At 40.6% G+C, this 13,026-nt stretch overlaps 1 protein-coding gene across 10 annotated transcripts in view; it reads left to right on the forward strand.

Annotated features, from left to right (window-relative positions):
* The first annotated feature begins 2,113 nt into the window (after positions 1 to 2,113).
* Positions 2,114 to 13,026, forward strand: part of NPR3 (natriuretic peptide receptor 3) — an 82,319-nt gene continuing 71,406 nt past the window's right edge. For 2 of the 10 annotated variants that reach the window (XM_072605890.1, XM_072605891.1), the window contains exons 1-2: positions 2,980 to 4,191; positions 11,089 to 11,211. In XM_072605890.1, the coding sequence (XP_072461991.1) occupies positions 3,453 to 4,191; positions 11,089 to 11,211 (862 nt within the window). In that variant the 5' untranslated portion in view covers positions 2,980 to 3,452. Of the gene's footprint in view, positions 2,221 to 2,979; positions 4,192 to 4,943; positions 5,034 to 5,112; positions 5,325 to 5,377; positions 5,650 to 7,808; positions 8,355 to 11,088; positions 11,212 to 13,026 lie in introns of those variants that run through there. The other 8 variants (XM_072605892.1, XM_072605898.1, XM_072605897.1 and 5 more) reach the window with 8 other exon arrangements.

Genomic DNA, 13,026 nt, shown 5'->3' on the forward strand with positions numbered 1-13,026 from the left:
GATTTGGGGCTGTTCCCTGATGTTATATCAGGGGATGGGATTAGATGATTTCTAAGACCCATTCCAAGTTTAAGACATGACTTAATGTGTGTGTGTGTGTGTGTGTGTGTGTGTGCATAATGACAAGTCATATTTATACACTGATACTTATGTAAACTTCTTACTGGTTTTCAAACAGTAATTTGATATGAAGTAAATAATTCAACAACACTAAAATGTACATACTTTACCACTGATATTTATAATTAGTCCTTTACCTGATTTTATGCCAATTTCCGTTTGTCTAATACTGTTGATAAATCCCAATTTCTCTTCAACATTTTCTGAGGGATGTTTTGAAAAGGAGGAAATTGAATAATATAAACTACTCGTTTAATTATTTAGTTTATTGAAGTACAGTATGCAAAATTTCTCCTTAATTTCTTTTATCTTTTAGATTCCTTTAAAAGTTTACAGATGGGTTATACACTCAAAATGAGGCATTCCCATTCAAAACCTCCAAACTGAAAGCTCTGGTATTAAGCTGAACTTAAATGCACTGCCCTGACAATGACCTCCAGGCTAAGTTGAGAAGACCATCTATCTGTAAAGTGAGAGGCAATTCACTCATGCCATTTAAACCCTGGGCCTCTCTCTTTAAGACTTAAACAACAAACTGGAGAATTACTTTGCCTTTGACTGTGCTCATCCTAGGAAGCCATAATATGAAGAATAGGATATTTCATATTCTTTAGGATCTTCAGCTTAAAATGAGAAATTCATTCAGTCTGGAACTTAGTTGTTGATTTCCTTCAAAAACCCTATGTCTAAAATTGTCTAATAAAGTGCATTTGCAATTATTCGGTTGTGGATCTTGTCCTGGTCCTTTGCTTGGGATAAGGGGCATAAAGAGGAGGAGTGTTCATTCCGTTGTATAGTGAACTCCCATTACAGAAACTCTTTCTACCTTTACTAATTGACACCTCTACAATCAGATTCTGATTCTGGGGTTCAAAGCTATACATTGATTTACTGGGCTACAAAGAGTCAGGGGCAAGGCTTAAACCCATATGTTCTAGACTTTAGAGCCAGCTCTTCAGTCACTATTCCAGGCAGCCTCTCTTGCTATTAAATATTAGGTGAAATTAAAATATTTTAGAGTGACTTTTAAGTAGTTTTAAATTTTAACATACTTTATTTTCCACTAATTACATGTTAAAATAACTTTTTGACATTGATTTTTAAAAAAAAAAGTTTTGAGTTTCTAATTTTATCCTTCCCTTCCTTCCCTGAAGTAGTTTTTTTTAAATAAGAGATTTCAAAGGAGTAGGAGACAGTTTATTACTTAAAGTTAGATTCTGAGATTAGATTGCAATTAACTTCAGTTAAGCATACTTTCTATTCTTTCAATTAGCATAACGAAGAGTTGTATTAATTAGTTCAGCCAGAGGAAAACAAAGTTATCAGGAAGCACTTAATTATAAATACAAATAGAAACAAGAATTCTAGTCTGGGAGACAAAAATGCAGAGCCTGGAGCAGTGGTGCAAAGGTTACCAGCCATATTAATTTTTCTGCCGAAAGAGGGCGTTTTCCTGGGATTAATAGGGGGAAAGCTTTAAGTTTCTTTAAAGTTAAGTGAAAGTATTCAAACGAAATTCTGATGGTTAGTATTTTTCTAATTTGTGGAATTAAATTTTTTTAATCTCGTAGAGGTAGTGAAGTACGTGACCCAAACAAATAATGTTTTACGTGTACATATACCAAGGATAAGAATGCTGAATTCTATTTGAATACGCATGGAAAGCATGGATTTCCTGACTTGATAGTCAGGCCACTGCCTTGTATGAAATCCTTTCCATTCCTGCCTTTTGACTTGCAAGAGATCAGGACTTCGGACCTGTTATCTTTCTTTCTTCAGAGCTGCATCCTCTTTTGCAAAGGTGGGGGAATGAAAGATCCCCTTTATGTGCCCATAAAGTCCTGCGGACGTTTTTTGGGCGGTTTGCAAACATTTGCCATATTCCAACTGCCTATGGAGAAGCGGAATCACGGGCTGGAAGTCACCCTCTGCAAGCAAAAAGTTTCGCTTCCCCTCCCCCCCACCCCACGCGCTCTTCTTTGGGAAAGCGCTCCTTGGTTTCACTTGGTCTTCACTCCTGGGAAGAATATATGCAAAGAGAAGCGCCCGCGCACTCCGGAACCAGAGGAAAGGCAGAATCTGCATAGGTGGAAAAAACGGGTAAGTGGGGAAAAGGCTTAAGGCAGTTTCTGCCGGGAGAGCATAGGATGCGGGCCGACCTCCAGAAATTGGGCTTGGCTAGCTTGTGTCCCAGGTATGTAGAGGACGCCGGGATACTGGATTCGCCTAGGTCACTTAAGAGCTGTGAAAGCAAACTTTTTTCTTTGGGCTCCCCAACTCAAATGCCAAAGACCTCTCAGCCTCAATAGAGCTCTGGATAGTAGAGACAGATAGACAGTGGGCGACATAACTCCTCCTCCGGACTTAGGGACCCCCTCCTCCCCCTTCAGTTGCATTGCCTGAAAGAGAGGGAAGGAGAGAGGGGAAAGAGGAGAACGCGCGCGCTCTAACGGGGAGACCCCCGAAGTTTCCTTGCCAGTAAAAGTCAGACGAGATCTTGATTAGTTGTTACTTTTGCTTGGCGCTTGTGTATTTATTTGCAAATTAATTGTATAAGGATCTTTAGTCAGTAGCTTTTGAGCTGAAGCGGTGGCGCCTGAATTGAGCTGCTGTGTTTTGGAGCGAGTTGGAGAACAGAAAAGGCGCGTGTGCACTGTGGATATGAACTGAGGGGAGATGAGTGTGTTACGTGTGCTGCAACTTTAAGAAAAAGGTCGGGGTGGTGGGTGGATTGAGGTTGGGAAGGAGGGAGGGAAGGGGTGTGGGGAGGAGTCCTGATGTAAGAATGCTAATGAGAGGCTCCCCTCCAACCCCCCGTCAACCCCCCACCCTACCCGCTCGAAATACAAACCCGTTCTCGCAGCTCCATGTGTGGTAACAGGCTCGTCCGCTACCACACTATTTAAACAGAGGATATGTATCAAGGAGCAAGGGAGAATCAATGAGATCAAACGGGAGGCAGATGCTCCGTCAATTACAATCACTTGGACAAGTTTAATTTTTTTTTTTTTTTGCAAGCCATTCTTTCAAAATCAATCTCAACAACGTCCAAAAAAAAGAAGTCACCTCTAGGCAAAATAGTATATAGGAGGAAAGAGAAATATCTATATAACATACTATAGGGTCATAGGTGTAAACTTAAAAAAAACTGGTAACATTTTAGAGAAGGGCCCTTTTTCCCGTCACTTGACGGTAGAAGGGGAATTCTGTTTTCTTAGGGCACCCAAGGGGGCGCAGGGACTAAGGAGGTAGAGGAAAGGGAGGGGGAGAAGGAGGAAGGTGGTGGGAAGAAGACGGGCTAAGGTGAGTGACAGAGATTGCTCTTCAGCGCAATGCCATCCTTTTTGTTACTCAGTTTCTCTTCTTGCGCTGTGCTAAGCTGGGCGCTCCTGGCAAGCGGCGGCAGCAGCAGCGGAAACCGAGGCGGCGGGCTCCCTGTGGTGGAAGAGACGCAGAAGATCGAGGTTCTGGTGCTTCTACCCAAGGACAACGCTTACATGTTCTCCTTGGCCAGGGTCAAGCCGGCCATCGAGTACGCGCTGCGTAGCGTGGAGGAAAATGGGACTAGGAGACAGCTGCTTCCACAGGGCTACAGCTTCCAGGTGGACTATCAGGATTCGCACTGCGGCAACCAGGCACTCTTCAGTTTAGTTGATCGAGTGGCAGTGGCCCGGGGGTCTAAACCGGACTTGATCCTGGGCCCGGTCTGCGAATATGCTGCAGCACCTGTGGCCCGGCTGGCGTCGCACTGGGACCTGCCCATGCTGTCTGCCGGAGCTCTCGCGGCTGGCTTCAAGCACAAGGAGAGCGAGTTCTCGCACCTTACCCGTGTGGCACCCGCCTACGCCAAGATGGGAGAGATGATGCTCGCCTTGTTCCGGCATCAGCAGTGGAGCCGAGCTGCCCTGATCTACAGTGATGACAAGCTGGAGCGGAACTGTTACTTCACCCTGGAGGGGGTCCATGAGGTCTTCCAGGAGGAGGGTTTGCACACATCCGCCTACAGCTTCGACGAGACCAAAACCCTAGACGCTGAAGAAATCGTGCGCTACATCCAGGCCAGCGAGAGGGGTGAGCTAGAGGAACGTCCCCATCTAGTGTACCTTTTAGCCCTCTCCCATCCCGCATCCCAACCCTCTCTATTCTACTCCTTGAACATTGTAAGGGCACCCCAACTTTTCCCCACTTTCCCTGGCGCTGGGAATGCGGAAAGGGGTGAAAGGGATGGAGATATGCAAAATGTAACTGCAGAAGTCTAATCATTCTAGCTTTGGGATGAGCTTTTTCCACTGGCCCATGTATAAGCCCTCTCCACCTCCTTGGTAGAGGACGAGGAAATGTGTAAGGGCATAGAGGGGTGTAGGTGGGGAGATAGGAAGGAAATCTATTCTCTTTCCTTCCCTAGGTCTGGGGAGGGGAGGGGAGAAGCGCAAAGACCGGAGGGTTTTCCTGTCCTGAGGACTTATCTTGGCTTTCCCTTTCCCTTCCTCTCCCTTAAAGTTTGTGCAGTGTTGGTTAGCTTTCCTAATGCCCCGTTTTAAGTGCTTACCCCCTTCCTCCCCCCTAGTATGCTTGTCAAGTTGTCCCATTTCCCTTCTTCCAGCTACTATTCTATTTCCTTTAAAAAGCTCGATTGTATTGATTTTTCCTCATCCATCTCCTGGGTCTTCCTCCCTTCGCCCACTCCACCCTTCTTAACAAATACGTTTCCTGGGTTTCCACTCAAAATGCGTCGTTGCGTCCTGGCAACAATCAACATCCCCTTTAGATTCCTGAGTGTTTCCATCCCCGAAGATTCCAAATAGGGGCATCTTCAGGTCCCATACTTGCTGGAGAATCACTCGGAGGTACACATGGTTCCGACTGTAATAATAATTTGCTTCTTAATAAACAAATGCCGAAATTGGCAAGAGGTGAGAAATGAGTTACGTGAGTTGGTAGGTGCGAGGGAGAAAAGAAGGGGTTTCAACTTCTTGACCACGAATTTCAGGGGAGAAAGTGAGATTTCCCGGAGAAATCAGGCAGGGTGCCTAACCATATCCGGATAAGGGCACAATGCGCCAAGGGGATGTCGTCAGCTAATTCTAGAACACAGAGCCACCTCTCCGCCTTCCCCTTATGCCATTGCGCCTGGAATGTAGGTGGTGAAATCTTGGCACTCTCAGCCCTGGGAACGAGACACGTGAGACTCGGGCCCTCTAAAGGTGCGTAAGCTGGCAAATACATTTACCGCGGGTGTGGTTCCGCACACCTGAGCGCTTGGCTTGCGGAGCTTGGACTGAGAAGCACGGGCGCGTGGCCTGGAGCAGTTTCTGGCCCAGCCTCCGCACTTTGTCACCAGAATCCCGAACAGGTGGGAGGACTGCAAGAGGCAGAGGTGGCAGTGTGAGCCGTGCAGTTGATAGCTTAATATAGGGCGCTGGGCAGGTGGACCTCGTAGTCTAGATGGAAGAAGGGGAGGTTCTGGAATGCGAAATACGTGGCCCGAATCAAGCTTTTTCCATGTACATCTGCCCAGGGCCTGCCTAGGTAGGTACATGGGGCTAAATGAACGCTTAAGCCTTTAAGGTATACCATTGAAATACAGACATGTATATGTACAATACATACATATATTTACATATCACATACACACACACACCACCATGGATGGCGCCCAGCCCATTTAGCCAGGACCTTGAGCCGGCCCTCTCTCGGTCTGCACAAACCTCAGGCTATCCAGATTCGTCGGCATTTTTCTTGCCCTGTGGTGTATGGAAGAGGCATTCTGATCGAACTGCTTGCCACACATTTCCTACCGACCACACCCAGGACGTGAAAATAAACCCCTCCCCCTTTCTTCCCCACCCGGACCTGGCAGATCTCTCCCAAAGAGACTTGTAGCCCCGACGTCAGGACGGGCAGTAGAAGGCTGCGGGAATAAATATGAAACCAACAGGCGGAGAGGTCTCTGAGCATCAGCCCCCGCCGCCTGACTCCTGTGAGCGGCGCCAAGCTGAACACCAGAGAGGGCAGGGAAGGGACAGATGCGTGCGTCTGACTGTCTGCGTGGATGGCAGTAGCTGGCAATACTGACTCCCTCTGGGCTGCTGCCCAAGTTTACCTCAGATTCTCGAAATAGGCATGATTTTTGCCATGTAAAGGTGGGCTTTGGATGCCCCAGCAGGGCCTTTTGGGGAGTAGGGGTGGGAATCTCTATGGAACATTTTCAATCCCATGTGAGTAGTATACTTCCACTTTTAAATTCACATGGGAGGGGCTATCTTGTCACCTCTCTCTCCCTTCTCTTTAGGCTCTCTGCTCTGACTTGGGGGCAGCTAAAGTTTTCAGTTTCAGCCAAGTGTTTCAGAAAATTGGGGGAAAGCACCAGTATGCTCATTGGCACATTGAAGAGGAAGCCCCTATCTTTAAATTATTTTTCCACTTGGGTCTTCTTGCTATAAGAGGAAAAATGTGTAGTTTATTGTTTAAGATTTGAATACAAAAATGTATATTTAAATGTAGGGGTAACATACCTGATGATTGTGGATGAGTTCTTGAAAGAAAGAAAAAGGGGTGGTGCTTAAAGCTATATATATATATTTTTTTTGAACAAGTTCCTACCTGTAGCTGCATTTCAGGGATTTTGGAACCCAGAAGAAAAAAAAGCCATTAAAACACATACACTCACACATAGACACATACCAGGCCCTCTTTTCAATATGCTTCTCCCCCACCCAGAAAAGGGGGTTAAACAGAAATGTAAACATAAGTGGTGCTTAATAAAGCCTTGTTGGTTGGCTTATTGAACTATTTATTTGTTTTCAAAGAGAAGTCTACATATACAGAGAAGCACTACTAAATTCTTAAGGACAATTAATTTTCGGATTTTCATAGCATCTTTTAAATGTTTTCTATAATAACAACAGTAACTGAATATATGATGTTTAAGGTTAGCAAAGAGTATATTACCTTTTAAATCTTTCCGTCTTTAAAGATTTTATCCCCATTTTAAAGATGAGGAAACTGAAGGTCAGAGAGATCGTGATTTGGACAATGTTGCACAGTTAGCCTTAGTGGCAGCTTAACTCTTCATAGCAACTTGACTACTGCTTGTGATGGCAGTTTATTTTCAAAATAGATATTTTTGGCAATAACTCTCAAGGCACACAAATTGACAGACTTCTTCACAAAAACCAAACAAACTAATTGTGTATGGTCATATATATTTATATGTATGGCATTATACAAAGAGAACCACAAACACACTGGTTGTACCTATTAAGAAACTTATAGCCTGAAAGAAGAAATAAAATGAACTCTGTCTTATTCCTTAAGGTAATATAGAAAATTAATTGAAGATATAAACATTTAAACAATATTCTTTTAAAATATTGGTAGTTACACAATATACAAATTAAAACTGATTCTCCTGAAAAGCTGCTGAGAAGTATGTTGGGGAGAGCATGTATCTGGAGTCAGATCCTTCTAGTCCTACTCAGGGGACCTGGTTTTGAAGCCCACATGGGACACATACAAGTTCTGCATTTCTGGTTAAGTCCCTGTTACTTTCAGAGCTCTAATTCATCATCTTTCAAATGGGGATAATATACCATGTCACTCATGAGACTGTTGTAAGGAAAGCACTTTTCAAACCTTAAAAGTGTGAGTTATTGCTTTAAATATTTAGTGAAAAAAATGGCTCAGAGCTACTGTGCTCCTATACTCATATATTTTATGACATAAAGAATGAATGGGTTTTTTGTAATAAATCTATTTTTGACATTTAATTCTATTCAGCAAGTATTTATTAAGTTCTTACTTCCTATGCAGGACACTTTTTTAGCATCTTGTATATGCCCCCAAGTCACAGCGAGCCAGAGCAGAGAGCCTGAAGAAAAGGGAAAGAGAGGTGAGAAGATAGCCTTTCCTACCTGAATTTAAAAGTGGAATATGAAGCACTTTCCTTAGTGCTCTGGATATACAAAGTCTAAAGAAAAAAGTTCTGTCCCTTGAGAGCCTTTAAGAGGCAGAAGATAATTTGATAACCAAGAGCACTAAAACCTGGGGGAACTGGGAAAGCTTTGGTCTAAGAGGACATATTAGACTGAGCATTGAATAAAAAGTACAGATCATAATAGGCAGAAGTGAAGAGGGAATTCATTTCATATTTAGAGACTAGCCTGTTCAAAGGCATGGAGGCAATACATGGAATGCCAGAATCTGAGAACAAGTGACTCATCTTATCTGCAAAGGTGAGTGATATGAAGTAAGCTTGGAAAGTAGATAAGCAAATCAAAGTCTGAGCAAAGGGAATTCAAGTTTTGTTTTTTAAGGTATATCTAGTAAGATCTAATTCTAGAGTTATTGTCCTTGAGTTAGTTATTCTATCAAGAACTGAATATTGCTGGCTTAGTTATTCATGAGGCGATTAATCTATGCAATTCATGATTAGACCTAGATCATTAATAATAATTTAAAGCAGCCAAAACATGATCTCTTTATTAAACAGTCTGAGATAAAGAGTCCATTGGTTGGTCAGCAGTGTTTCCAAGCAAAGGACCCATGATAAGTACAAATTAACTAATATATATCATAGCTAAAACAAAGGGCTATTTGTACACTGGCTGAGTGAAATATGTTCTAAAACCCTTTGGAGAGCACAGTATTTTTTGAATAAGCAAAAAATGCTAACATACTTGAAGACCTCCTATTTGCCTATACAAAGCACCATATTTTCTGTTTAGTTTGCAAATAATATGCCTTTTTGGGGATAGAAACAACACTAAGCTATTTTCTTCTTATTAAGTATAATTTACATATGCATCCTGTACAGTTGTGTGATCCACTCATGTGTATGTATATGAAATACATATTTATATGTGAATAATGTTGAAGAAGCTACAGAACTCAGCATAGTAGTCCAAAAGCCTGGGATTGTGCTTCATATTACTGTTTTGCAACCACATCAGCCACTTATAACCTCTAACTTTCCCTGAGGGGCTCAGTAGTGACCCCTGTGTACCAGCTTGTGGCCCTTTTCTGTGCTACTCTTCACATGGTGATAGAAAAGTGTTGGAACCACAAGCCATGCAGGTTTCAAAAGAGGATATGAGAAGAGGGGAAAAGGAGGAACACGTGGAACTCCACAAGCTGTTCAGCACAGGAGAGTAGAGTACCACAGAGGGTTAATTATAGTTAAATCCATCTAAGATTCAAAAGTATCAGAGAACAGAATCTCAGACATATAGACTCAGTCTTATTCTTAACAATATTTTATCAAATATAAAAATAATAATATTTTATCAAAAATACACTTCAGTAAATTAATGGGTGGCATAACTGGAAAGAAAAAAATGTCAGTGTGTTCACTGAGGGCTATACAAGACCACAAGAAGTCTCTAACCTGGCACTTCCTAGCATTCTTACATGGAAACTATGCAAGAGAATTATTAGCATCATAAAAAGTGTCCTGGGAAGGAGATTCCTCAACTTTCCTTAGTGCTCAAGTTTCAGTGTTTCATTCTTTAAATGTTTCCTCTAAGGCAAATCTAAAGCCTGTTTATTGAAATTTAATACCAATTTTTCTTAGAACACTAAGTTTATGAGATAATTTTTGACAGTCAATTCTTTTTCTTTTTTATGCTGATGGGGGAAAGGAAGGCAGTTGAAAAAGGCCGTATCAAAGTCAGTTGTTTCAGTCTTCTTCTCAACTAACCCTTCCCTCTAATTTCCAACTGCTGCCAAACAAGAAATACACTAGCTTGTGTTATACTCTTTCCCTTTCCATAAGTGGATCCATGAGAGGAAGATCTGAAATTAGGGTTCTAAATAACATGAATGACATCAAGTGAGGTGGAGTTCTAAAACTCCTTAATAAGGTATTATTGCATCTCTTCATTCCAAATGGATGCATCAGTCATATCTCACAGTCATCACAAACGTAATGCCATGGCATATCCCTTTAAGAGTTTTATCCCCTTTATAATAACAAGTGTCAAACTTGGTGCCATAACACATTGAGCTCACATGTATGATAAAGTAAATATCACTCAGCTTAACTTGCCCTCCAACTGCTGAGGCAGGATTTTGCACAGTAAGTTTCAAGTTTGTTTTGCATCTTTCGGTGCCCATGCTATTATAAGAGATTCACACTCCTCTCATTGTTGGCATACCTCATGACGGACAACTCTAGAATGTTTTTTGCTTACTTTAGTGAATACTATGAAACATTAAAAGATTTATCCAGGACCAACAAAATTCGAGATTTGTCTCTAATTTAACTCGCCTATCAATATTGGTCAAACATCATAGACTGATCAAACTGTCACTTTACTTGAAAGAAAATCCTGACAACTAATATTTGCATAGCTCTTTGAGCTTTACGAAGCAAGCACTTTCCTTGCAGCAATCCTGTGAGGTAGACAGTTCAAATATTATTATCCCCATTTTACATATGAGGCAGTTGAGCCTCAGAGTGCTTAAATGCATTGTCCCTAATCATTTAACATCAGGGCCAGTAACAGACCTATATCTCCAAGACCATTGCTATTTTCACCCACCATAGTGCCTCACTTTAGCTTATGTTGCTCCTCTGTAGCTGGCTACAGTATTCTGGAAATACTTAGATATTGTCTTTTAAATATCAAAGTGTGGGTCCAAAGTGAGTCTCAGGTAACAGAGTCAATATGCGGTACAACACCTACTGCATGTCTTAAAGGAGTCCCCAAATAATGTTTCCATTTTCAATCTGTGGGATAAAATGAGTACTTTTATTTTCTCTTTGAAAAATGTTTAATTTTTCAGAAAAGATTTTTACAACTCAAGTAATGAAGACATGCTTAATTTATTGCTATTAAGATATTTACATTACTTTATAATTATGTAACTTTTTCCTCCACTGAGTAGTAATAGGTAAATCTATCAGTTTATTTTTAATATTTTCAAGGACAACTTCTTATCAAGGTTTTTTTCATTTTTCCTCATCAGTTGTGATCATGTGTGCCAACAGCAATACAGTCCGGAACATCATGTTAGCTGCTCACCGGCAAGGAATGACCAAGGGTGACTATGCTTTCTTCAATATTGAACTCTTCAACAGCTCTTCATATGGTAATTCTATTTTTTGTTCACCCTTTTTGGCCAGTATGTTGAATTTTTCTTTGTAATGATGATTTTAATATAGTCACTTGGTGGTTTTTAAGGCTATCACTACATTCCCTAGCACTTTAAGTTTCCATTTGCAAAGAATTCAATGTGAGCAAAAGGTAATATAGAATTTAGGTGTTAAGCATTTTAAAACTGATCCCCCCAAAGTTCATAGAATCCTTAGAGGGAGGGAGAAAAGTGTTAGGAATGATCTAGAGAAATTAATAGAATAATATAGCTTGTACATTTATAGCTAAAAGGGCCCATGTTTTCCAGCCTCCTCCCAGTGTGAAGCATGAACTAAGTTCAGAGACATTAAAGGATATCTGGACACACAGTTACACACTTATCCTTTCCACATTTTGATTTTCCCGTCATGGTTTCAATATATTACAGGTCAGCCAAAGAAATAAAATGGAATTTTTTTGGAAGTTTTGTGGAAGCTGAAGATAATACATAAATTTAGAAACTCAGAAATGCATTTTTCATATATATGCAGATATCAACATACATATGTTGTATCTATATATACAAATACAAACATACATACACACATATGTATATATGTATACACACATAGTATTGTATAATATAGGCTATGACCAAATACTTAACCCAAATTTTACAATAAGGTACTAGAAATATCCCATAAAAATAAAAGAAAAAAATTCAAACTTCTCTGTATGAAGGGAGGGTCAAAAAATTTTATGTAGATTTTCCAGATCATGGGGCACCATGACCCACATTGTAAAACGGATAACTGTGGAAATGAGAGTCAAACTGAGATCCTCTCATTTCAAATCCAGAGCCTTTGGCCCTTCAAGCTGCAAAGAGGAACCATAGTGGGTCATTCCCATCCCATGTCCTCAAATGCTACAGCTTGGTTTCTTAAAATGCAACCTTTCTAGAACTTAGTAGATGATTTTTGAAGAGTTCTGAAAAATTCATGTCTGTAGTCAGCCTAATGATGAGTCTTTCTGAATTTGCCTAGGCTGTTCCCCAGACAATAGGCATGCAGTCTGTCACCTTGCCTGTCCTTGGGTGGTTCCAACTAAGAACAGAGTAGGGAATCAGAGCAGAACTTTAGTGAGTGTATTATGAATATATTAGTAGTAATAGATTTAAAAATTGGAGGCATATGGAAGGTAGCATGTCTTACCAATCTAGAAATTCAGTACATAATCTCTATTTTTCAGGCTGCAAAGCCTGTAGCTCAAGTAATATTTTTGTAGTACCTTCCTAATTATTTTTCATTCAGACTCTTTTTCTTCAGTTTCTCATTTTAATTTTCAGAATTGTTGGCTTAAATATGAAAATATTGTCACTTTTTTTGTAAAAAAGCTTTTTGCTCTTATTGTGATCAGTCTCTTACGTTTACATTGATCATGACATTGAATTGCCTACAGGGGGGATTATTTTACATGTAATTTAGCCTGAAGACTGAATTTTGCTTCTAGGCTTCTGGACCAAGAAATTTGAAATTTATATGACCCTTCCTTTTCACTTGTTTTTTTGGAGTTGATATAATAGATTTTTTGAATAGTTTAAATACTCTTGGGATCTTGTCACTTTCACCTTTAGTACATCCCAAGACAATTGGAACACTGCTCGTGATCATAGGCAAAAAAAAAGAGATGTATTCTAAGATGGCAATCCAAAAGTATATGGAGTGGTTAAATTAATTTAGATCAAAGTCACTGTGTGAGTGTTTAAAGAGACAATTCTGAAAGTTTCTTCCTTGAGTGGAAAAAAAATGTATCCATGAAATAGGTATAATTA

Source organism: Notamacropus eugenii, chromosome 4 (assembly GCF_028372415.1).
Source record: "Notamacropus eugenii isolate mMacEug1 chromosome 4, mMacEug1.pri_v2, whole genome shotgun sequence".
In the NCBI taxonomy this organism is placed as follows: Eukaryota; Metazoa; Chordata; class Mammalia; order Diprotodontia; family Macropodidae; genus Notamacropus; species Notamacropus eugenii.